The sequence below is a fragment of the Epinephelus fuscoguttatus genome, linkage group LG13 (genome assembly GCF_011397635.1).
Source record: "Epinephelus fuscoguttatus linkage group LG13, E.fuscoguttatus.final_Chr_v1".
Taxonomy (NCBI): Eukaryota; Metazoa; Chordata; class Actinopteri; order Perciformes; family Serranidae; genus Epinephelus; species Epinephelus fuscoguttatus.
The window spans coordinates 1677542-1704186 of NC_064764.1; the positions used below are offsets into that span (position 1 = coordinate 1677542).

Below are 26645 nucleotides of genomic sequence, written 5' to 3' on the forward strand. Positions count from 1 at the left end.
GAGGATCAAAGAGCAGGTACGGATGAGTTAGTAGGGTGAACAGAGAGGTTTTCTGGGTGTCCTCAACGTGACATCAGACTGAACTCAGGTCAAACCCGGAGTCGATCAACAGAAATCAGACAGTGTCTCCTTATGATGTGGTACACTGTATGCTGGAGATATCAGTGCTTTGCAGTTTGTCTGCAGGTGTCCCACAGCCTGAACCTATTCTCATATATGTTCCATTTTTGAGTAGCATGGAATTAAAACAAATGAGTTAGGGTATCTTTCATAAAACAGTTTGACCACTAGATATCAACACAACTTTCAGATAAATATTTAGTTGGTTCAACTTGAGTTTTTAAAGGTCAAAGCAAATCATTTTGATTGTACTAAACCAATTGGGTTTGCCAGATTATAAAATGACACTTAGCAGATTGACTTAATAATGCCAGAGTTCAAACTACCTTACTACCTTCGAGTTATCTTAATTTTTTTATAAACCAGTTAAACCAGTGGATTATTTTTAAGTGTTTATATGTCTGTCTATGAGGAAAATATATTGCCACTTAAAATAATTTAGAAACTTTGGACATTCAGGCACTTCAAAAACCCGGACTTTACTCTGATGACATGTTCAGTTAAAATGGGACACGTAGTAAGGTAAAATGGGACACGTTTGTTGTTATTAAATGGTTAAATCCATTTATTAGTTCAGTCATGAATTCATTAAATCTTTAATGTAAACTGTGGCTATTCATGAAAAAACATTTTCTGACTTTTCTGCCATTCTTTCCCTGTTCTCTGACTGCCTGTTTCCTTGGTGCCATGTTGTCTACAATAGACATGCATGCATGTAACACCAATAGCTAATTGTGGTTGACATGGACTCACTGCAACTTCTTAAATATTTTTCAAGTGATAAAAATGCTAAAAATGTCTGTAATATTACAGGGTGGCACACAATAGCATAACTCGTGATTTAATGGCATCTGGTTGCCCAAAAAACATGTTGGTTTCATTTCAGATAAATGTCCTATTTCAGCTAGCTAAATTTTTTGTCCCATTTTACCTGAATGCATAGAGTACTCATTCAAAACCCTTTCCAATAAAAAAGTAAACTGTATATAAAAATATTTTGATCATAAGTCAAACATTTTATAAAATGCAGCATCCTACAACCATTTGTGTTATTATACACATTGTTTTAGTTGCAGTACTCTGGGACCTGTGGATTTTTGACTCTTTGCTCTACACCTCCTAATTATATCAACCAATCAAAATGGCTGTTTCATATAAAGGCTATTTTTAGAAATAATGCTGTGATGGTGATTTGCTGCTGATATTTAAAGAGCCCAAGATGTAAAAGCTTATTTTTTTAATTTTACCTGATGGCTCAAATTACCTGACTTCATCCCAGTACTTGAAGACACTGAAAATATATGTATTTGGTGCATTATTGTATGTTTGAATATGTAATTATGTTGTCAGCATGACAACAAACTATTTAAATCTATGACCTAAAACTAGTGATGAGAGCAGGAGTAGAATGATCTAAGTGTTTATCTGTTGATTTGAAATCTTAAACCTGATTTAATTTTTTATTCAGTTTGAATCCTATTGGTCGCACCTCAGATCAACTTTAAATTATATTGTTTGCTCGCTCCCAAAAAAATGGCTTTTTTTGTCATTAGGTGAGAAACGATAAAGAGCAGATGTTCTTAAATATTCTCTTTTGTTAGAACTGGAAAAACGTCACAGATACAGCAAAAACATACAGCTCCTGCTCTGATCCTGGGTCAGCCCTCGTACTCTGTAAACCTAAAAGTCACTGACCCACACAGGCAGAGACCAGTCAGATCAGCGCTTTTTCTTTTATTTCTCTTGAACAAATGAGTGTGGATTTTGATACTGTACTGTACATTCACACAGTTCCTCATCAGCAGGGAAGACAGCAGCAGTGACTCTGTTTATTACCTTCATTTGCATGTAAATTAAAGCTGCTTTGTAGCCGCAGGGCTGGCTGCGTGGCCACTGTCTGCAGTCCCTCTGCTTCACACGTACAAACTCAGTCCACTGCTACACACACACACACACACACACACACACACACACAGATGCAAACACACACACACACACACACACACACACACACACACACACACACACACACACACACACACACACTCCTGTGTAATTGGTAGGGAAATGTTAATTTGTCTAATTGTGTTGAAATTTGCAACACACTCTGTGATTTCACACACATGCACACACTGTGCTTTTATTATGCAATTATGCATGCATGGAATGAAATGTAGGACTGAAGCATGTGAATAAATTATATAATCCCATCTCTCTGTTTCTACTGGATAATTACAGAGGCCCTGCAAAGCAAACTCTGCCTTCTCTTCCCTGCAGATCTGAGGCCAACAGCAGAGTGAGAGAAAACAGGTAGAGGCAAAGATCCAGTCAGCCTGTCACAGCAATTACCTTTGAATTTGACAAATTGATCTCAGCCCACTGTTACTCTCTTTTTTCTTTCCCTTTTTAAGAGAGGAGGTTATACTTTGTTTGGACTGGCTCAAGAGTGATTACAGAAGAGACAAACTCTTCCTATACAGGAACTATGAAACTCCGAATGACAGATGACCTCCACGCTGGAGGAAATAGCTAGGTTTCATCAGGAAGATGCTCACTCGATAAGTAATTTGGTCCAAAATAATTGTACAGTGGACTGTTGTCAGCAACACAGCTCTCAGTTTACCATCTGAACAGCTTCACATGGGGAACTATAATGTTCTATCTATCTATCTATCTATCTATCTATCTATCTATCTATCTATCTATCTATCTATCTATGTGTGATGATCTATCTATCAGTGATGATTCATTTACCTCTCAAAGTAACCAGAGGGCATTTCTCTATTCCACATATCTTTTCCTTATTGGCAGTTTAAAATCACATGAGTTCACCTCACCCTCAGTAAATAATGATCTGCCCCAAAGTAAAGACATGTACTGAAGCCTCCTCCTGTAATTTAGCTGGGTAAGAGGACGAGAGCAATAAATTCATTTGATAAAAAAGGGATTATTTTGGCGAGAAGCTGCCTGTTTTTCTTTCGCTTTTGAATTTTTTTCTAACACACACACACACACACACACACAGAAACACACACACACACACACACACACACACACACACACACACACACACACACCTATTTAAGAAGAGTGGCATTGACAGAGGCTCACATTAACTACAATTTTAAATGAATATTTTATATGTTTAATTTTTTTTCTTTGGTATGTCTTTATAAACATCAGATCCTGAAAATATTGACCATTTAAAATGCAAAATAAGACTTTTGTCTTGTGGACCAAGTTAAAAAAATGAATGAATGATCTGGGATCTGAAGCTGTATTTAAAAGGGCATTCAACCATTTACTGTAATGCATTTAAAACATTATTCATGTGGAGTGTTTAGTATATTAAAAAATAGGCTATGGTTTTTTTTGTTAAAACAATCTTGTCATCCGACAAGTCACGCCAAATAATAGCTGCCAAGATTGAAAGTCAAGTCAAGATTGTGGAAATACATTTTAAAAAGGGATCAAAGATTTTGCGTTAACATTTGTTGTGGTTTTAACTTCGAAAATAAAATCATTTTCAGAATACAGACCTGGTTTTAGGCTGCCTCATTTATTTTTGTCCATCATTACTTTGTTTTTTAAGAGTCATTTTTGGGATGAGATGCAGGCTGCGGACATGGCCTTGACCCCGCTGAGCCGCACACACAAAGGAAGGGTTCTCTCCTAGCTCCAACACTTCTATATTTTTGTTTCAGACCTGCAGAGGGCTGGCTGATGAAATGAGTGAACACAGAGACCGTGAGGCAATTTCATGCTCTGCAACGCTTTGAACAGCGCTGATAGCGGCGCGTCTCGCAGTGTAAATTCACCTCCTTTCTAAAAGACCTATGAATATGGATTCAGTTGCCCCCCCCCCACCCCCCAAAATATTCGTTGTCACCCACTAGAGGATTTTTTTCTTTTTCCAATATAAAAGTGTTTATTTGGAAACATGGTTTACATAATATATTCCCCCGCTCTTCTTCCGGGGAGAAGCTAACATATAGCTGTTTGCTGTGTTTGTGTATAAATAAAGGCAATACCAGAGGAAATGAAGCACAGACGGCCCAAAATACTCCATTTGTGATTTGGTGTACAACACAGTATATGCCCTCTGTACAGGCTGCACCCCCTCTGTAAGAACTGTAGCAATCCTATGGTCACTTTCAGAGGGATATTATACAAACACCACAGTGAAAATGTCGGAATATGATAGAAGATTCTCTCACGGAAACAGTACGAACACACTTTGGCTCCAAACATCATCACAATAAAATGATAAAGATGCCATAAGCGTTAGATAAAGACGTAGCTACTGTAAAACAACGAGCTTTCCCTATCACACAAACAGGAATCTATAAAAATGTGATCCATTGTTCTTATTAATATGAATAACTTTAACGCTGCAGTCTTCTTTTGAATTTCGGCTGTACCTTCATGTATTAATGTGTCTTGTAGCATTATTATAGGCCATATAGACTGAGGCTGCAGGATTTTAGAGACACCGAGGTCATGATTCCAGGTTCCTCAAACAAAACAAACAAAACAAAATATACAATTTATTTGCTCTGTTAATTATGAATTTAGAATTTCTGTACGGTCTTAATTTTGTTTCAAAGATTATAGTGGGAAATTACAGCTTTTTTTAAATTGTGCTGATTGGCCAGAAATTGTCAAATTGAAATATTTGGCATTGAAAAATACTGAATCAACAGAAACAATTCTGATTGCAAATGCATTATCAATTAAAAACACAAAGTCCCTTTAAATTCTTAAAATCTACAATTTCTATAATGATAATAATAATAATAATAATAATAATAATAATAATAATGACCTCAGTGTTCACAGTTCTAAAGCCCATTATATTTTTTCTATAATATTCCTGTATCATTCCCGATGGGGACTTACTGTGTGTTTCGTGCTCAGAAGTGATGTTTAAGTATCCGCTGTATCATCACTATGTTGTTTGTTTGTGGCACTTTAAATCTCTGTAAATGCACTGTAGGATTATTACAGTTCTTAATACAGTTCTTATTATTACAGGTCGTAGAAGTCAGTTGGTCCAGGGGTGAAAGAAAAAGAACCAAAAAACAAAAACAAACAACAACAAAAAAAACTAAAGTCTGATGGAGCCACTGGCTGTTCTCGCGGTGTTTGGGTGGATTGGCGTGGTAGTGTTTGTGGCTGTTGGAGGACGGGTGCGTGCAACAGCAGCAGCGCCGTATGGAACCAGATCAACATGAGCTGAAGGGAGGAGAAACAGCCCAGAAACATCAGCCGGTGTGGGTTTATTACGGCTGAAGCGGGTGGTGGTGGAGGAGGGGTCCATTTAGTTCTCAGCTCAGGGGACACAGAAATAAGCGCAATGGGGTATGTTGCTATTTTCGTTATTGTCTTTGAAGAGGTTCAAAGGCTCTGTTTTCCAATAAAATCTTTGGTTTTGCGGTGGCAGGTCAGTCCAAGAATGTGCAGTCTGTTCTGCTGTGTTGTCACGTTTGAAGAGGAGGAGACAGACATGAAGAAGAGGAGAGCTGTTGACAAACCGTATGAGGGAGATCTGCTCAGCTCTCGCTCTCCATCCTCATCATTAAATTAGATATTATTTATTTACAATGTACAGTGTGTGTGTGTGTGGAGGAGAGCGGTGGACAGCGCACAGTCTTGCGTCCTGGTGCGGCCGGCCGGGCTCCTCAGTCGCTGTCCTCCTTGTCCTCCTGGATGGTGGTGGTGGAATGATTATACAGTCCCTGCGCCATCAGCTGCAGCGCCAGCCCGTTCTTGAAGCCGCTGGCCTTTTTGATCTTGGCTCGCTTGTTCTGAAACCAGATTTTGATCTGGGACTCATTGAGGCTGAGCTCCTGGGCCAGAGACTGCCGCCGTTGCTCCGTAATGTAGCGGTTCACCTGGAACTCCGTCTTCAGTCTCTGCAGCTGCTCGGCCGTGAAGGCCGTGCGCGGCCGCTTGTCCTCTTTGCCGCTTTTCGACTTTTTAAGTTTCCGTGTCCTTGGGCCTGCAGTAAGGGCGAAAGGACGGCACAGCGGAAATATAAATATTCAGCGCATATTAAAAAATAACTGACAATGAAACAAAGAGGTCGAAAAAAACTAGAACTAATTTTTAAATCAACAGTCATTCGTATCAGTCTATACACACACACACACACACACACACACACACACACACACACACACACACGGGAATTGTTAGCCTATATATAGGCCTAATTTTTCTAACTGATATGGTGGACATAATAATAATAATAATAATAATAAGAAGAAGAAGAAGAAGAAGAAGAAGAAGAAGAAGAAGAAAAAGACAACACCAACAACAACAGACCTATTGTTGTTATTCGTTGACATTCACAAGAACATAGTACTGAGTAGAACCGGTGTATTTATAATATTACCACAATATTAATATCATTATTATTGTTACTTGTAGTAATAATAATAATAATAATAATAATGATAATAATAATAATAGTCGACATTAAGTATATCATCCCGATAGTACTCAGTAGTAACAGTGTATTTGGCCTATAATATTACCAACATGGATATAAGCGCCATTAATATTATTCATATTATTTACTGACAGAGTAAAGTAGGCCATGTCATTTGTGTTCCATGTGCGACAGTGCAGCAGCAGCGGCAGCAGCAGTCAGTGATGCTGCAGGCTGTGAACTCCAGCCCGTTAACACACGCGTTATTACTACCTTATTATCACTGCATGGATGACTACAGCACACAGTGTTCAGCATTTATTGATACCGCTACGCGAATATTGCATTATATTTGAGGAGTGTAATCACGTAAGTCAAAATTGTGTGTGTTTTAATATTGAACACACAAAGGAGCCGTAAAGTGGAAAAAACGGACAGAATTTAAGGCGCAAACCCTCCACACACACGTCACTGCATTGTCTTACAGACTTATTTAAAGTTAGAAAAACACAAAAAATAATGCGAATTATAAAAACTGAAATTTAGAGATCAGCCAGGCTGAACGGGGATAAATTAATAAATAGGCTACACCACACAGACTGATGGTATAGTCAAATAATGCGCAGTAGTGCACACCGGCCCCCCAGAAACCATCCGAACTAGTTTCCTTTAATGTAAGATCATATCTGAATATTAGAATAAAATATGTTGACTACCTGTTTACAGTTGAATACTGAGTGTGTTGTTTATTATATTTATTTTTAGGCTATCAACAAAATCTATATTAATTAATTCAAAATTTTCGGCTTCTATTTCTCATGCAAATTAAAAATGCGCCAAAATGAAATACATCCGACTAATTAGCAGGCACGTGTATTCTAGCACAACAATAGCAGCTAGAAAAGCCAGCTATAGGGTAGGCCTATATAAATTGTTTTCTTTCTTTCTTTCTTTCTTTTTTTTTTTTAAGAAGAAAGCCTCTGTGTATTTTACACACAGCCTACCAGCTGTCTTTGTGTTTTGGTGATTTGCTGAAGTCAGACTAAAATCAAACAGGCGGTTAATGAATTCAAAATGTCTCCTGCGGCAAGGAGGGCTGATAGCCATTATTTAGCTACATCTAATTCCATTGTGTTTTATTCCGCCAGCAGCTCATATCTTCACCTCAGCCGGCTCGGAATTGGACAACAGGTTACACACAGTATCACCCAGCCATCACAGAGGAAATTACTTTATATCGATACAAAGTGTCTGCTGTAGATATGTACATCAAGTCCTTGAACCAAAACACGTGTCACACACAGCCAAAAGCTGCGGGGCTGGTACCTCTATTATCTGTACAATCATAATCCTAAAGGATCGATGCTGGCCAATTTATGGAAATGTAACAAGACACAATGTGTCTAAAAGAGAGTAAAATAGTTAAATAAATCAGATGAACACGTGTTTGACTCAGCCTGCAGGATACTGTTCTAAATCTCAATTGCACGTGTTTATCTTCTCTATTTGAAATGTGTGACACACAAACAATATCTAGGCCTACGGATCATCTAGTTGTTAGTTTTTCCTTTTACATTCATAATGTGTTGTAAATACACGGATGCAGCTACAGAGACACGTTAGAAAAGAACAGAAATTTATGGAGGGCGGAAAACAACAGACGTTTATATTGTTTTCACTCTGCATATTTCTGCACAACACATGCTGCTGTATCGTTGTTGTTGTTTTCTTAATGGTTAATTAGGAATCATTTTCGAAATATTGTGTTGAATTTTCACTGAAACGCGTTGGCGTCAACGTGCTTCAATAAACTCAAGGTCAAATCAAAATGGAAATTATGAACTATATAAATTTTAGTTTGCATGAAATTCTCGTTGATAAGAATGATGGAGCGTGCGATATATTTAATATCTAATAAATGTACTATTGTGCTAAACGACAGACCTCTTTGGGGATTTAAATAATGAAATGATTTGGAAAGAAACCATTCTACTAAATGAAAATAAAGATTAACTCTGACAACATAACCAAATGTTTTTAAACACTTTCCAGGAAACGCCGTATGCTGGCCTACAAGTTGGATATTAAGATGAAGTAAATAAATAAATAAAAAAGGTTATAAAGATATATAATAGTGATAAAAATAAGATTGGGTCAGTTTGTGGTATTAAGAAATTTTAAAACATTTTCTCGCGCTTTACTTTTGTAAGAAGTATCTTGATTTGTCGGATTAAAATGGCTCCATGTAGAAGTGTATCTTGTTTTGTGTCAGATTCAAACATCTGTGATATTCCTCCATTCTAAAACGATCAGAGTTGTTTTACTTCATGAAACTATTGTCTTACCAGATGAGGGCCTGTCCGAGTACCGGGTACAGTAGACCCAGGCAGGCCAAAGAAGTGGCTGGCTCTCCGGTGTGGGCGCCCCTGTGCCGTTCAGCACCACCAGCGAGGAGGATGTGTTCTCCCCCGCCCCGCCGCCAGTTCTGTCCTCGGCTTTCAAGCCGCTGCTCCCGGTGGAGGCGGCTTCAGTTCCTCCGCCGCTGCTGTTACTCTTTTTAGGACTCACCAAAGAGGTGGAGGAGGCGGAAGACGAAGTGCTGTCACTGCTGCAATTGGAATCCTGGCACGGCGTCCCGGGAAGGCTCGGCCTGCTGACCACCGGGTGGACGCGTTCCCGGCCGGAGGTCTGCGCCCTCTCCCGCGGGCCCAGGCCGTGCTCCTTCTTGCAGCCGAAGTCCGGGCGCAAAATGTTGTCGATGAAAAAGTTGGTGGTTCTGTGGGCCTGCTGGGCGACCTGCAGCGGCAGTATGGGCGGCGAAGGCAGGCTGTGAGACGGGGAGACGCTCTCTCCCTCGCTGCTGTCCGTGCTGTTCAGATCCCGCTGCTCCTCCATCGCTGCTTCTCGGAAGAACGTAGCTCGTGTTCTCTCAATCCACTTCCACTTTGTGGGCCTGTGTTGTATCCAAAATATGAAAACAGGAAGCACTAAAACATAGTTATTTTCTCACCGAAATATTGCTGGCTGCTGTAATTATTCGCAAACTGTGGACATCCTGCTTGCGTAAAGGCGCTCCTGCGCGTCATGGTCGGTGACTTAAGACTGGCTATGGTTGCTATTGCGCACTGCTCTCACACACCCAGAGCTTTTCACCGCTGCATGACAGTCGGATCTTCACAAAGTCCTCACATCTCTCTCTCTCTCTCTCTCTCTCTCACACACACACACACACACACACACACACACACACACACACACACACACACACACACACACACACCAGAGATACACGAATAATATCCAAAGCGCAGCGGGCCAATCACCGACCGGGACACTTTTGGACAAGGGGTGGCGACGTCCAATAATGTCAGGCGTCTCTGAGCCAAGAGGGGAGCCGTGGAGCAGCGAGCAGACTTCACACAGAAACCAAACAAGAGATTATCACTGCTCCGCGCCCTCAGCCTTGTTACACTGTATCTGCTACATCTTATACAGCTGAGGGAGAGCAGGAGAAGAATCACACACACACACACACACACACACACACACACACACACACACACACACACACACACACACACCACAAAACACCCCCGTACTCGTTAACTGTTTTTTTGTTGTTGTTTGATGAAATCCAACTGCTCACCTCCAGGCATTTGACCGTTAACTGGAGAGACACTGTGGGACACTTGCATGCGAAACAAGATTTTGCTTTGATGTACAGGGCATTTTAGCTTATCGCTCACACACAAGCACGCGCACAGACAACGCAACACAACACACAGTCACCATGAAGTACAGGCCTTCAAGAACCAGGACCAAAGCATCACCATATGCTTTCTTTTAGCCAAACGAAACTGTATACCACCTATTTTCTCATATATGTCCATTTAACATCCATACATCTCCACGTTTGATACACACCCCACTCTCCCCTGGTTTCTCCTCCTTTCTGAGGTACAGCCTCCATTGTCAGCCGGTATTGTCTTCTAGGCCGAGCTCCGGAAAAGCGCGCTCTTATCTCTCAGTGAGAGAGAGAAGCAGCGGTGGATAATTTATAGGTTTTAATTACTCTGTATTCCGCCTGATCAGCCGGACCTTCATCACCTGGCTGCGGGAGGAGAGCGGCTCAAAGCCTCTGTCACCATCACCGCGCCAAACACTTCATCAAAGTGCACGCTAAGTGGGCCGATAGAATAATAAATGCAACATAATGGACAGGCGCGCTGCAGAAGAGCCTTTTCAAGGTGTTAATAGAAAAGTCGCTGTGCGCTTGGAATACAGAGGAGACTGCAGGGAAGAACAACTTAATTGGTGTAATTCATATTAAGGCTTTTGTTCTTTATTTTTCTTTATTTTTTATGTGAGGATGGAGGCCTGAGTGAGTGCGCCTCTTACACCAAGGACTGAAAAGTAGCCTACCTCTGTTGTCTATACTGAGAAATTCACTATCATTTTTAATAACAATCGATTTTTATCGGGCATTCATCGATTGAGACTTTTAAATGACCTTAAGTGTTAGTACATAACAATATTACACTCACAATAATTCTACAATATTTCTCCAGAGAATCAATGTGTCTGTGATTCATTCTATTTTATTTCATTTATCTTAGTGTTTTTTCTTATTGTTTCTATGTTAGTTTGTCTTAGCAGGCTTTTTGTTTGTTTGTTTGTTTGTTTGTTTTTTATGTGCACCAGACACAATGAACTACACTCTGTTTTATGAATGATATTGAAAATTCTATTGTTTATATATATATATATATAATTATCATTATAGTTAATGCGAAGCCTAAAGGACCACAAGCTGCCGAAACAACACATATCAACACACTATCAGGTCTGTTAAAGAGGTGCATTTCCTCGCTGCTTTTGGATTAACCCACCTCGCAGGCCACACACACACACACACACACACACACACACACACACACACACACACACACACACACACACACACAGTGTGAGGTGAGGCTAATATGAGCTGTTTCTGGATGAACATTAGTTGATTCTGATTTTGTCGATCAGCTCCTCTAATGGAAGGGTTGAGATTTACAGAGTGTTTCTGATCAGCTCAGTTCGCCATTTCCGCAAAGATTACGATTTTTTCTAAAATTATCTTTGGTGTCACTACAGGGAGGATGCGGCAGCAAGCATACAAATCAATGGATTAAAATGTAGCCTGGAAATAATATCAATTATTCCGTTAAAATAAATGCAATACACAGACACTCGAGATAAGGCTTTTTCGTTGAATGGTGTAATTTATAACTTGGTTATTAGAGATATTAGGACAGGGATATAGTCGCAAGAAAGAAAATAATTTTAAAAAATCCACACTTTACACGTTTTACACGTAAAATCGTTTGATCATTATGACAGAAATGTTACAGCTGTAACGCATTTGAAATGAATAAAGTCTGCATAAATAAATACGCCTATTTCTATTCTTTTAATGACTACAGTGACAACAACAATAATGGTATGATAATAATAAGAGCTTAATAATAATAATAATAATAATAATAATAATAATAATAATAATAATAATTGTATAGATAAGCGCAGCTTTTCCGGCACTGGGGGAAACTTTTAGTAGGCCTAAATCTTTTTTTTTAAAACACGAAATTATTATTAAACGCACCAAACTCCGAAATGAACCGTTCTTCTGTGCTCACCTTTAAAACGCCAAAGGGGAGCGCTTTGCTGTGAGATGCTGGAGTTTGTCACACAGTGACTCAGTTTAACAGGCCTGCCTCCTGAAGCTGCTGGTCGGACAGTCTGAACCCTCCCTGAAGACAGCTTTAAAGGAGCAGTCCGGTATGAACAAAGATCACAGCACCAGTCTGAACGCTGCAGGTAACTGGCAGTTTGTAAAGGGAGTTGCCTCGATTTTAAGATGTTTCAGCCTGATTTAACATGCTTTAGTTCGGAAACTGACACTAGAAGTACAGTAGAGCCGACCATACATGCGGTTTGTAGAGGAGGTCTCTGTTTAAAGATACATCCAGTAGTATAACTTTGGTGGAGTCTGTTCTTACAGCAAGTCTGCTCTGTTTGATTTACTTTACCAGTATAACGATGAAAACGGCGGAAAGTGAAATGGAAAAAGAAACACGAAATAATGAAAATTGAAATATATTTCCGAAACATTTAGCAACCTTGCCAGAGATGACTGACTCATAATTACGAAATCCAAGCTGTAAAATATTTAGGCGATAACCTGGTGGCAAATAAACACCTGTAGGCCTCCTGTGACTGCAACTGGAAATTGTGATATTGAGGATCCTCTGAAGGACCTGGCGACGCTGCATCTACTGTTCACTCCTCATCAATTTTATCATCACACAGTGCCTCACAATGCAAATACTTCGGTGAGCACACAGTGAGAGAAAATTGTATCAGAGCGACATCTAGTGGTCGATGGAGTACCGTGTGCAAAATAGGCTAAATAACCCACAAATACTGTATCAGAATCAACCTACATGACCAAGTATGTTGACACATGAAAGAAATTTGACTCGACGACTCGGTGGCTCTACAGGCAATGCTAAGAACACATTTACAGGATGATACAGAGATAAACATGACAAACTAACGGACATAACGTTATAAATCAGGGGTGTCAAACATATGGTTCGTCGGTCAAAAGGGTCCTATCCGGCCCACTGGATGACTTTCATTCATTCATTTATTTTCCATGACCACTTATCCTGTTAGGAGTCACTGCTGTGCTGGACATCCCAGCTGACATTGGGCAAGAGGCAGGGTGCACCCTGGACAGGTCCAAACCATTACAGGGCTGACATATAGAGACAAACAACCAGTCACACTCTCATTCACACCTACGACCAATTCAGAGTGTTTGGACTGTGGGAGGAAGCCCGACTACTTGGAGAAAACCTACGCTTACACGGGAAGAACAAGCAAACTCCACATAGAAGGGCTCCCCTATCCCATGGTTTGAACCCCCCACCCTGGGTTTGAACCAGCAACACCAGTCATCTAAGTGGCACGTGCCACTGCCTGGATGATTTTGCACACCTAATATTGATGCATATGTGAAGTCTAAGAGGTATCAGGTTTCAGAAGCAAGTTAAACAGTGAGTAACCTACTCTATGTAAAATGCTGCTTCAGAGTCTTTTCACCCTGACCAGAATACATCTCTCTGGAGATGTACTGTACTTCTTCTCTTGTTTGTTATAAGCTAGTTTTGTTGCTTTTCCGTACTGCTTGTGTTGTATTGTACTGTTCTGTTGGTGTTATTGTGTTATTACTATGTATTGTAAAGTGACCTTGGGTTTCTTGAAAGGCGCTATAAAGTTATTATTATTATTATTATTATTACCATTACTGGTCTGGCCCACTTGAGTTTAAATTGGGCTGTATGTGGCCCATGAACCAAAAGTAGTTTGACACCGTTGTTATAGACAGATAGGAGCTTGGCCACATTCATGGATAATTTCTCCAGATAAGAATGGTGATCGCTTTAACATGAGTCTGGACTTTTAGGTTCTTCAAAACTGTCTTAAAATCTACCTGGAACTGTGCAATCCTTAAACCCAAACTTGTAAATGTGCATCATATTGATAACCGGATTATGACCCAGGCTTCAGGGTGAATCCCTCTATTTTTGCTCAGTATCTCAAACTATATTTTGTTGTATGTTTAATCGTGTATAAGAATATAAGCATGTATATGTATAACTCTCTTAATTGTGATAATTTCACCAACAGATCACGATACAATGTTGATTCAAGATGACTTCATCCAGGAACATATCAATCCTTAAACTGCATTTCAAGAACCAAATTAGCTGCATAAGAACAAGCAGGATGAGTTTAACATATTGGCCTGCGTTAGTTAAGCTACAGTTTGAAAACAGAGTGCTCACACTCATTTCAGATACAAATGGACCACCTTCTTACATGTAGAGTGAAAAAGTTGATATAATTATGATTTTAGAACAGAACATGCAGGTCATTAGGAAAGTATAATGATCAATTGATGTAATTATTCCACTCTGATAAAACATACAGCAAAACTGAGATAGTAAGCAAAAAGAAATAAATTCAACTAAAAGACCGATGGATCCAGAAATCAAGCCATTGAATTTGTCATTAAAGTGGGATTTTTTTTATAGGAAACTAAAATGTATTGAATTATGACCTGTATAACTCACTTTGGTGGAAAATGTTTATGCAATTTAAGCTGATTTTGAAAGAGATTTTAATAAGGTTTGCTTTTCATTGTAGGCTTATGATCATGATTTAAGAGCATGTACATTAGGAAACCCCATCAGTCATGCACCAATATCACTAATAAGTCATAGTACATGTTTATGAGGGGTTACATCTGTAAAACAATGTGTGGATTTAAAGTATATTTGCTGTCTTGTAATTCTTTTGTTTTCTTGTGTAAAAAGTCATTATTCAGTAATATGCAATTTAGCTTTGGCAATAATGTAACTTAAACATTCATGTCAATAAAAGCCTGTTTGAATTAAACTGTTTTCCACTTTGAGGGGTCTGCAGTGATTTTCTTCAGCCTTCTGTCTCTGGAGGCCTACAACAAGTCCTGGAGGGAGGGCAGGTTGGCACCAAATGATCTTTTCTGATGACCTGATGGTCCATTACAAGCTGTTCTTGTCCTGTTTGGAGGTTGATCCAAACTAGACTATGATGCACAGAGGCGTAGCATGAAATTCTGGGCCCCCTGCCCCTCCTTTCTTGATCCATGTCTCCCTCAAGTACATTTAGAATTTTTGCTTTTATACAAAGGCAGTTGGCCTTCCTTTTCCTTCCTTCCTTTTTCTCATTTTTTCAAAATCCTGATTTCCTGTTCTTGGGGAAAGTCATGACAGTGTGTATTTGTGCTCCAGCGGTATAAGCCATCAATCACACAGTTTAAGCTGAATCAGAGACTGTTAAATGGTTAAATGTCTTGAGGGTTTTGCCACTGCCCCACCCCTTAAGGAGATCAGCGGCAGTCTATACATTCCAGTGAGAGAAGTGAACGTGAATACAGATTATGACTGCTTCTTTCACCCTCACTAAATAAATATTGCACCCATTTTCACAAGCCCCAACCCTAGTAAACATTATGATACTGAAATGACATTTTTTCAGACAGAAAATCATGAGGAAAATGAACTTTGTTGGAGGCATGTCTCTGTTTTAGCAACACAGCCTTTCAAAATCTGGCAACAACTGATGTGATCTTTCACTCAGTTGATATCTATTAAGCTAGCAGTTAAAAACAAGCAGCATAAATAGAAACAAACATTAAATTTGTACTGTATATAGTATCGTATTGTTTTGAATCTGATTTCATCCATCCAAACAACATTTGCTTCACTTCCAAACAAGGTGGGGGTATGTGGGGGGGAGACGATGTATTCCATTTTGTACCATTGCTGCAGCTTGTAATGCAGTGTCTTTGTACCACTTTATTCAGCCAATTTTAATTTTGTTATGACACTGATTACTTAGAAATAAAACATTGCAAACAGAGCCAAACTTTTCATGCCAGGCTTTTCAAGGGCTCCACTCCCACTGGTCTCCGGGTTATCAGTCACAGAACACAGAGAACACACTGAATGCTTTCTGTCTTCTGTTGTGGTTAATGGCACCCGTCTGGAGAATTTTCTCCAACTGTTTAGCTTGGTGAAGCAGCTGTTAGTAACTTTGGATATATTTGAACATAAACATGGCTATTGTCATGACTTCCTAAGACAGTTCAGTCCATGAAATGATGCAGCATATTGCAAAGTCAGTCTGTGAAGGAGTGTAGAGACCTATTAGTCTGCATCTATTCAGTGTCATAGAGAACTGGCCTATCTAAAGCTTAATTTATTGATTTTTTCTGGCCACTTGGGGCAGGAGGGTTTCTTGGTGACTGAGAGGTGTTTCTGGATCTCACTGCATCATCTTAAACTTTCATTTAAAGATATTTCTATACTTGTTTTACTTTTTCCATCCAAGTTTCAATCCAAACACACTTAGGCTATGCACAACAGTAACTTGAAGATAATGCAGTGGAATGACTTTCAGTTCCTCCTTTGCAAAGGTCAAAGGTAAGAGCATGACGAGAAAACCAAAGAAGAAATTAATTGAGAAATGAAAGCTTAAAAATGCAGAAATCTATAATAATAAAAGCTTACAAGTGGAAAGAGAAGCAAGAAGTGATGTGACTTTACTTCTTTTCATTTTCCTCCTCTTCTTTAAACAAGACATTTTTCAGCTGCTTATGAACTCATACTGTATCACTGGCACAGAACATTTGATCAGCTGGACTGTATGAGTAAAGATTGTGGGCCCTATTTTAAGGATCTGTAGTGCAAGTGCACAGGTTCATTCAGGGTAAGTTCAACTCCAGCTTTTAGTTTAACAATGCATAATGTGGGTGCAAAGTAAGGCGCAAGGAGCAGAGATGTTGCATTTGTACTCTCAATAAATCGCAGGAGTGTTTTGGACGTAACATAAATTCAACAAATCAGAGTATTATTTCCCAATCTCCTTAAAGCAGACGTGCTGACGTGCTGACGTATTGCGGTAAGCGAGTTGTGTCATTTCCGGTGTTTCTGTGACAGCGTCTCTGTACTGCTCTGGTGAATTCCACTTGCCTGCTTTCTCACCTCAGTTGCTTTAACGCTGCTTTTACGTCTACTTCAAGTCATAACCCACACTGGTTCTGTTTAAGCACCTATAGCTCTCCTCCTTTCTACGACTTTCTCGCTAATCTCTTAGCTGTTGTTTGCACGCTCTTAGCCTTGTTAGCTACATTAGCTTAGCCATGACTTCTCCTTCTCCTGCTCTTTCCTGCTCGGTGTGTCAAATGTTCAGTTATGCCTCTGCCTCCTTTAGCGACAGTGGTAATTGTAATAAATGTAGCTTATTTGCTGCGTTGGAGGCGAGGCTTAGTGAATTAGAAGCGCGGCTCCGCACCATGGAAAACCATTCAGTAGCTGCGGTAGTTAGCCAGTCCCGTGTAGCCAGTGCGGAGCCACATAGCATAGCATTAGCCTCTGCTAACTGTCCTCCGGTAACTCCCGTTCAGCCGGGAGGTTGGGTTACGGTTCGCCAGAAGCATAGCTCCAAGCCGAAGCCCACGGCTCACCACCAGCCTGTTCACGTTTCCAACCGCTTTTCCCCACTCAGCGACACACCCGCTGAGGATAAAACTCTGGTTATTGGCAGCTCTATTCTGAGAAACGTGAAGTTAGCAACACCAGCGGCCATAGTCAAATGTATCCCTGGGGCCAGGCGACATTGAATCAAATTTAAAGCTGCTGGCTAAAGCTAAACGTAGATTCAGTAAGATTGTTATTCACATCGGCGGCAATGACACCCGGTTACGCCAATCGGAGGTCACTAAAATTAATATTGCCTCGGTGTGTGAATATGCAAAAACGATGTCGGACTCCGTAGTTTTCTCTGGACCCCTCCCAAATCTGACCAGTGATGACATGTTTAGCCGCATGTCATCATTTAACCGCTGGCTGTCCAGGTGGTGTCCAGCAACCGATGTGGGTTTCGTTAATAATTGGCAAACTTTCTGGGGAAAACCTGGTCTTATTAGGAGAGACGGCATTCATCCCACTTTGGATGGAGCTGCTCTCATTTCTAGGAACCTGGCAAACTTTATTAGTAATTTAAATCCCTGACAACCCAGAGTTGAGACCAGGACTCGGAGGCGCAGTCCTAAACGCCTCTCTGAGCTTCTAGTTCAGTTACCCAGCCATAGTTTTAATAGTTTTATACAAACGGTGTCTGTCCCCCGACCGCCTAAATTATCTAAATCTAAAATTAAACAAAGAGGAGTTGTGCATAACAACCTCATAAAAATTAAAACCTCTTCTGTGACAGAAAGACAAAACAGGAGAATTAAATGCGGACTGTTAAATATCAGGTCTCTATCGTCTAAAGCAGTGTTAGTAAACGAATTAATATCAGATAATCATATTGATTTACTCAGTCTTACTGAAACCTGGCTGTGTCAAGATGAATATGTCAGTCTAAATGAGTCCACTCCTCCCAGTCATAATAATACCCACATTCCTCGAGGCAGCGGCCGAGGAGGGGGAGTTGCAGCCATTTTTAACTCTAGCCTGTTAATCAGTCCTAAACCTAAACTAGATTATAATTCATTTGAAAGCCTCGTTCTTAGTCTTTTACATCCGACCTGGAAAACCTCGCAGCCACTTTTATTTGTTATAGTGTACCGTGCTCCTGGCCCGTATTCTGAATTTTTATCTGAATTCTCAGAGTTTTTATCCAGTTTAGTTCTTAAATTAGATAAAGTTATTATTGTAGGCGATTTTAACATTCATGTTGACGTTGATAATGACTCCCTGGCTACCGCGTTTATCTCATTATTAGACTCCATTGGCTTCAGTCAGGGTGTACATGAACCTACTCATTGTTTTAACCATACCCTCGATCTAGTTCTGACGTATGGAATTGAAATTGATAATCTAAAAGTCTTTCCACAGAATCCCTCGCTATCGGATCATTATCTGATTACTTTTGATTTCTTTTACTCGATTACCGCCACTCAGCAACAGTTACTATACTAGATGTTTATCAGATAGTGCTGTCGCAAAACTTAAGGAAAAGATTCCTTCGTCGTTAAATTCAATACCAATACCTTCAGTAACAGAGGTTTCCCGTGCCGACTTTAACCTCTCCCGAATTGATCATTTTGTTGATAGCACCGTAGGCTCGCTACGAACAACGCTCGACTCTGTAGCTCCTCTTAAAAAGAAGTTAAAAAAGCAAAGAAAGTTCGCTCCTTGGTATAACTGTCAAACCCGTAAGTTAAAACAAATATCGCGAAAATTTGAAAGGAATTGGCGATTAACCAAACTGGAAGAATCTCGTTTAATCTGGACAGACAGTCTCAAAACTTATAAGAGGGGCCTCCGCAATGCCAGAGCAAACTATTACTCAGCTCTAATAGAAGACAATAAGAACAACCCCAGGTTTCTTTTCAGCACTGTAGCCAGGCTGACTGAGAGTCAGAGCTCTGTTGAGCCTTGTATTCCCTTAGCCCTTAGCAGTAATGATTTTATGAGCTTTTTTAATGACAAAATTCTAACTATTAGAGGCAAAATTCATGACCTCCTGCCCTCAGATAGTACCTATCTAACCTCAAACACAGCTGTAAAATCTAATATATATTTAGATTGCTTCTCCCCAATTTCTCTTCAAGAATTGACTGCAGTGATTTCTTCATCCAAATCATCAACGTGTCTCTTAGACCCCATCCCAACTAGGCTACTTAAGGAGGTCTTTCCTTTAGTTAACACTCATATATTAGATATGATCAATATATCCTTATTAACAGGCTATGTACCACAGTCTTTTAAGATAGCTGTAATTAAACCTCTACTAAAAAAGCCCACCCTGGATCCAGAGGTGTTAGCCAATTATAGACCAATATCTAATGGTAAATGGTAAATGGACCTGCATTTGTATAGCGCCTTTCTAGTCATCTAGTGACCACTCAAAGCGCTTTTTACACTACGAGTCACGTTCACCCATTCACACACACATTCATACACTGGTGGCCGAGGCTACCATACAAGGTGCCACCTGCTACTCAGTTTTAACACACTCACACACCGATGGAACAGTCATCGGGAGCAATTTGGGGTTCAGTATCTTGCTCAAGGACACTTCGACATGCAGCCTGGAGGAGCCTGGGATCGCACCACTGATCTTTCGATTGGTGGACGACCCGCTCTACCTCTGAGCCACAGCCGCCCTTCCCTTTATGTCAAAGATCCTTGAGAAAGTAGTCGCAGACCAGCTGTGTGATTTTCTCCAGGATAATAATTTATTTGAGGAATTTCAGTCAGGATTTAGAGTGCATCATAGCACTGAGACAGCTCTAGTTAAAATTACAAATGACCTTCTGATTGCTTCAGACAAAGGACTCGTCTCTGTACTTGTTTTATTAGATCTTAGTGCGGCGTTTGACACAATTGACCATCAAATTCTGCTGCAGAGACTGGATCACTTAATTGGCTTAAAAGGTTCAGCACTGAGCCGGTTTAAATCTTATTTATCTGATCGTTTTCAATTTGTTGACGTTCGCAATGAACCATCCTTACGTACTAAAGTTTGTTTTGGAGTTCCGCAAGGTTCTGTGCTCGGACCAATCCTGTTTACTCTATATATGCTTCCTTTAGGTAACATCATTAGAAATCACTCTATAAATTTCCATTGTTATGCGGATGATACTCAGTTGTATTTATCAATGAAGCCAGAAGAAAGCAATCAATTAACTAAACTCCATAATTGCCTTAAAGACATAAAAACTTGGATGAGCACCAATTTCCTGATGTTAAATTCAGACAAAACTGAAATTATTGTTCTTGGCCCCAAACAACTCAGAGACTCTTTGTCTGATGACATAGTTTCTCTAGATGGCATTGCTCTGGCCCCTGCCACTACCGTAAGAAACCTCAGAGTAACATTTGATCAAGATTTGTCTTTTAATTCTCATTTAAAGCAAACCTCACGGACTGCATTTTTTCATCTGCGTAATATTGCGAAAATTAGGCCTATCCTGACCCGATCAGATGCAGAAAAATTGGTCCACGCTTTTGTTACCTCAAGGCTGGATTATTGTAACTCTCTATTATCAGGTAGCTCTAGTAAGTCCTTAAAAACTCTCCAGCTAATTCAGAATGCAGCAGCACGTGTACTAACAGGAACTAAGAAACGCGATCATATCTCTCCTGTTTTAGCTTCTCTCCCTGTAAAATCCAGAATTGAATTTAAAATCCTACTGTTAACTTATAAAGCTCTAAATGGTCAAGCTCCGTCATATCTTAGAGAGCTCATAGTACCATATTATCCCACCAGAACACTGCGCTCTGAGAACGCAGGGTTACTCGTGGTCCCTAAAGTCTCCAAAGTAGATCAGGAGCCAGAGCCTTTAGCTATCAGGCTCCTCTCCTGTGGAATCATCTTCCTGTTACGGTCCGGGAGGCAGACACCATCTCCACATTTAAGACTAGACTTAAGACTTTCCTCTTTGATAAAGCTTATAGTTAGGGCTGGCTCAGGCTTGTCCTGTACCAGCCCTTAGTTAAACTGACTTAGGCCTAGTCTGCCGGAGGACCCTCTATAATACACCGGGCCCCTTCTCTCCTTCTCTCTCTCTCGTATCCTATTACTGCATCTAGCTAACCCGGCCATTCTGGATGTCACTAACTCGGCTTCTTCTCCGGAGCCTTTGTGCTCCACTGTCTCTCAGATTAACTCATATCACAGCGGTGCCTGGACAGCGTGACGTGTGTGGTTGTGCTGCTGCCGTGGTCCTGCCAGATGCCTCCTGCTGCTGCTGCCATCATTAGTCATTAGTCATACTTCTTCTGTTATTATACACATATGACTATTGTCACACATGTATACTGCCAGATATTAATACATACTTTCAACATATTGTACCGCAGTAACCAGAACTATAACTATAATATTATTACTTTCATTAATGTTGTTGTAAGATACTGTCATTACCTGCATCTCTCTCTCTCTCTCTCTCTCTCTCTCTCTCTCTCTGTGTCATATGGATTACTGTTAATTTATCATGTTGATCTGTTCTGTACGACATCTATTGCACGTCTGTCCGTCCTGGAAGAGGGATCCCTCCTCAGTTGCTCTTCCTGAGGTTTCTACCGTTTTTTTTCCCCGTTAAAGGGGTTTTTTTGGGGAGTTTTTCCTTATCTGCTGTGAGGGCCTTAAGGACAGAGGGATGTCGTATGCTGTAAAGCCCTGTGAGGCAAATTGTGATTTGTGATATTGGGCTTTATAAATAAAATTGATTGATTGATTGAATTGAAAATTCAGTTGCACCTGTAGGTGGTACACTGCTATTTACATGGCAAATTCTGTAATACAGTAATGCAGTGAGAGCAGTAACGTTCATTCATTCATTCATCTTCTAACCGCTCCATCCTCTTGAGGGTCGTGAGGGGGCAGGAGTCTATTCCAGCTGACATCGGGCGAGAGGCAGGGTACACCCTGGACAGGTCGCCAGACTATCGCAGGGCTGACACATAGAGACAGACAACCATTCACGCTCACATTCACACCTATGGACAATTTAGAGTTATCAGTTAACCTAGTCCCCAATCTGCATGTCTTTGGACTGTGGGAGGAAGCTGGAGTGCCCGGAGAGAACCCACGCTGACACGGGGAGAACATGCAAACTCCGCACAGAAGGGCTCCCACCCCAGGATCGACCCGGCAACCCTCTAATAATGTTACTGCAGCAAATATTTTGGGACATTTAAGATGCAAACATAAAAACTGTAGTTATAAACTTGACAGACGAAACAGAATTGGACTTTTAGCCTCTGAAATAATTGATGAAGTTACCCTGCTCCTTGTGTGTAAATGTGCACCGTGCCTCTCTTAATATGGAGTCAGACAGCAGCTCTGCAGTTCTGCTGTGATCTCTGCTATGTTCACATTTTGCAGAATGTGAACCCAGCTGGCACTGGTGGTCAACATGATGTCAGAAAGATATTGGACTCTTACGTTGGACAGATGTTAAATTTTGGTTGGAATAAAAATAGGGATTGCAATATTTTAAGTGTCTAACGATGTTAGAAATCCACATTGTGTGGACATTAAAATTATGATGTTTTCTAGATTTTGGGTTTTGTTCTCCATACCCTACAAATGTCATTATTTCATGTCAAGATGATGCTGACATGAGACGTCTGGAAGATGTTGGATTTTGGTTGCTTATCAACACACCTGAAAACCAACTAACCAACGTCAACTGCCATCTGTGTTTTACATCAAATTGATGTTGGCATTATACGTTGTCTTAAAATTGACTTTTGGTCACTAGACTCACAACCTAAATTCAACCAAATATCAGCATCTAATGATGTTGGTGGCAAGCTGGGAATTCATCCACCCACAACCCATCCATGCATCCCCATGTGTGTGACAACTAGGGTAAACAAAGAAGGATTGCAGTCATTTTGACAAGAAACCAACATTAACTGTTGGAAAAAGACAGGAAATGAAAAGTTACAACAACAACAAACAAAAGAAATTCATCGTGTTTACCTCGATGGTCTGATCATTACTCTCTGTGTCAGACAACCCTGAGCTGACTTCATTATAAAAGTGTATCAAGCTACCATCAGGCAAGAGGCTCCCAGCGCTGAGGAGCTACATGGATGACATAACGAGCATCCTGCAGACTGCGCCATGTACAACAAGGCTCCTCAAGTGTTTCGACGAGCTGATCTCATGGGCAAGAATGAAAGTAAAGGCAGCAAAATCAAGAAGTCTCTTGTTAAGGAAAGGAGTGCCCTAAGACAAGACCATCTTTGTCGCTGGAGATGAGTCAATTCCATGGCTCGCTGAAGGACCACTGAAAAGCCTGGGGAGGCAGTACACTGCAGACTTGTCCGATAAACAGATGGGGAAGCAAGCCCGACAACAACTTGCAGAGGGTCTAGAAAAGGTCAGTCGAAGCCAGCTACCAGGGAAACACAAGGTGTGGTGCTACCAGCATACACTATTCCAATGTGTGACGTGGCCACTAAAGGTGAGTGAGGTCCCCATGTCAGAGGTCAGCAGGATGGACAGCCTAGCCAACAGCTACATCAGGAAGTGGATGGGCTTGCCCCACTGCTTCTCAGATGCAGGCCTCTTCGGATGAAATATGCTGGAGCTCCCTTTGAAATCCACCAGCTTTGGGTACAAGCAGGAGAAGGCAAGTCTTGTGCTGGAGCTGAAGGACTCCGCTGACCATCTGATATGAAATGCGAAAGTCCCCATCCGCACAGGGGATTCTCCACATTCTCCACTTCAGCGGGCACCTGCCCACATGTGGAAAGCGCCGGCTGAAGTGGAGAATGCCACCGCCAGCCTGCAACACAAGGAGGTGATGGGGTTAACCCAGACAGGTCGCGCTGGCCTAGGCTGGGGCGCTCCACAACAGTTCTGGTCCAAAGCCACCAAGAGGCAGCGGAAGACCACGGTGGTGGACGAAGTCACCAGGGTTAAGCAGGAACGCTTCCACATAAAGGCGGTATCCCAGGGTAGCCAAGGAGCCTGGACGCGATGGGAGGTTACTGTGCAGAGGCGCATCAGCTGGGCAGACATCTGGAGTACGCCACTGAAGAGACTGAGCTTCCTAATCAGGGCAGTCTACGACACGCTCCCATGCTCCCGGAACCTCACCCAGTGGTTTAGGATTGACGTTGACTGTCTGCTGTGCGGTACCACCAAGGCGAGCCTCCAGCACGTTCTATCAGGATGCAAGGTGGCACTGGCCCAGGGGCGTTTCAGGTGGCGCCATGACCAAGTACTGTCCAAGCTGGCAGAGCTTCTGGAAAGATGCAGGGTGGCAGTGAACCACATCCAGGAAACGGCAAGGCCCGCGCTAGCTGCGTTCATCAAGCCAGGCGAAATGTGCAACACACCCACACAGGAGACCTCCATTCTCAGACCAGGCAAGGAATGGCAAATGCTGACAGACCTCAGAAAACGGCTGGTGTTCCCGAGAGAGATCGTGACAACCACTCTCTGACCAGACGTCGTCATGTGGTCAGCGGTTGAGAGATCCGTCCTCCTGATAGAGCTCACCATCCCCTGGGAAGAAGGCATGACAGCAGCCCACGAGAGGAAACGCCTCAAGTACACTGTACACTGAGCTGAGTGCCGAGAGGTGGGCTGGAAAGCCAGGGTATACCCTGTGGAGGTCGGTACCAGGGGCTTTGCCGGCAAGACGGTAGTCCAGCTGCTCTGTAGTGCTGGTATGTCGGGAACAAGTCTGTGGAAAGCTGTGAAGGAGCTGGGAGAGGAGGCTGAGAAGGCAAGCTACTGGCTGTGGCTTCGGAGGAAGGAAAATGGCTGGGGGCAAACACCCCTTTAAGGGCAGCTGCAGGGGGTGGCGGGGAGACGTCCCTATACGCCACTGGCCCCCCCGCCAGGAGATTTATTGGTGCAAGGGGCGAAACATCGGTGAACGACGGTATCCAGCTGACGACCCTGCAGCTGCCCACACAGGCACCGGAGGAGGTGCAGCAGGCCGGAAAGCCAGAGCAGGAACCAACACCTGATCTGTGCAGCTATCTATGGTATCTTCTCAGGCACTGAGGACTGCACAGACAAGGCAAGGAATCATTTACAAAGCATTACATTGCAAGCAAACACAGTGTGCTTTTTAAATGTATACATACAAAGTGTCACAGTTACAAAAGAAGAAAAAAAACAAACAAACACCCACAGAGCAAAATTAATGGCACAGACAACAGCAGTTAATTATAAGACTGAAAAATACAGAAAGGTGTAGTGGCCATATATCAGTAAAAAATTCAAATCAAACCTAAATCAATCATAGAATCGAAGGGCCACTGATGCACCATGGGCATGTAGTGAAGCCCTTTGTCTATGCAAAGCTATTGTGTCAAGCAGACCCACAGAGGGAGCAGGTTCAAAGTTTCAGATATTCATGCTGGATACTGTCACCTTGCAACAGTCGGTTTCTTTTCACCATGATCCCCATCTTTCCCCAATCATAACTAAGTAGTTTGTGTTCCCTACGTTAATCCAGAGATCAAAACCTTAATGATCACATGGGGCTTTTTGGAGAAAATATGGCTTGCTGAAAACCTAAAGATCGGGAGCCATTCCTGTATCATCTGGCCCACACTTAGTAGTTTGATATTTAGTTCTATATTGGGGATGAACGTGCTCATTTAAACAATTCATTTTGCATGTGACTAAGTGACTGACTTAACCTGCCCTTTTCTCTTCTATTGTAGATTGTTATGTGATCCTGCTGCTCTGGCACCAGTTCAACCAGTGGACATAATAGTAAAGCAATAAGAACAGGCTGTCGATAATCATTCTCCCAGTCATTCTAACAGTGTTAAAAATACTGAACTTGATTTCTGTTACTGTTTTGCAAGGCCTTGTTGCATGTGTGGTTAGAGCAACAACTTCCTCATTCGACTGAGCAGCTGTACTGTTGGGTGTTGTGCTGCTGAATTTTGGCCACCTCAGCAACAGATGAAGTTCCTTCCTCTACTTCAATCCGTGGCCA

General features: G+C 41.5%; 1 protein-coding gene and 1 pseudogene across 2 annotated transcripts; one reads left to right on the forward strand and one right to left on the reverse strand.

Moving 5' to 3' along the window:
• Positions 1-4086: 4086 nt before the first annotated feature.
• LOC125900104 (homeobox protein engrailed-1-B-like) lies at positions 4087-12903 on the reverse strand. 2 transcript variants are annotated; one of them, XM_049594889.1, is made up of 3 exons: positions 12798-12903; positions 8899-9506; positions 4087-6121 (listed from the first exon to the last, which is right to left on the reverse strand). In XM_049594889.1, exons 2-3 carry the CDS (start codon positions 9446-9448, stop codon positions 5802-5804), a joined length of 870 nt encoding a protein of 289 aa, XP_049450846.1. In that variant the 5' UTR covers positions 9449-9506; positions 12798-12903; the 3' UTR covers positions 4087-5801. The 2 variants fall into 2 exon arrangements, with proteins under 2 accessions (XP_049450846.1, XP_049450845.1); XM_049594888.1 differs by lacking the exon at positions 12798-12903 and having other exon boundaries at positions 8899-9749.
• Positions 12379-20037, forward strand: LOC125900267 (uncharacterized; annotated as a pseudogene).
• The last annotated feature ends 6608 nt before the right edge of the window (positions 20038-26645 follow it).

Bases quoted from the DNA above. Each gene is read 5' to 3' on its own strand.
- LOC125900104 (XM_049594889.1), bottom strand. From the start codon at position 9,448: ATGGAGGAGCAGCGGGATCTGAACAGCACGGACAGCAGCGAGGGAGAG. The intron at 6,122-8,898 runs GTAAGACAATAG...CCCTTACTGCAG, and splicing joins CTCGGACAGGCCCTCATCTG to GCCCAAGGACACGGAAACTT.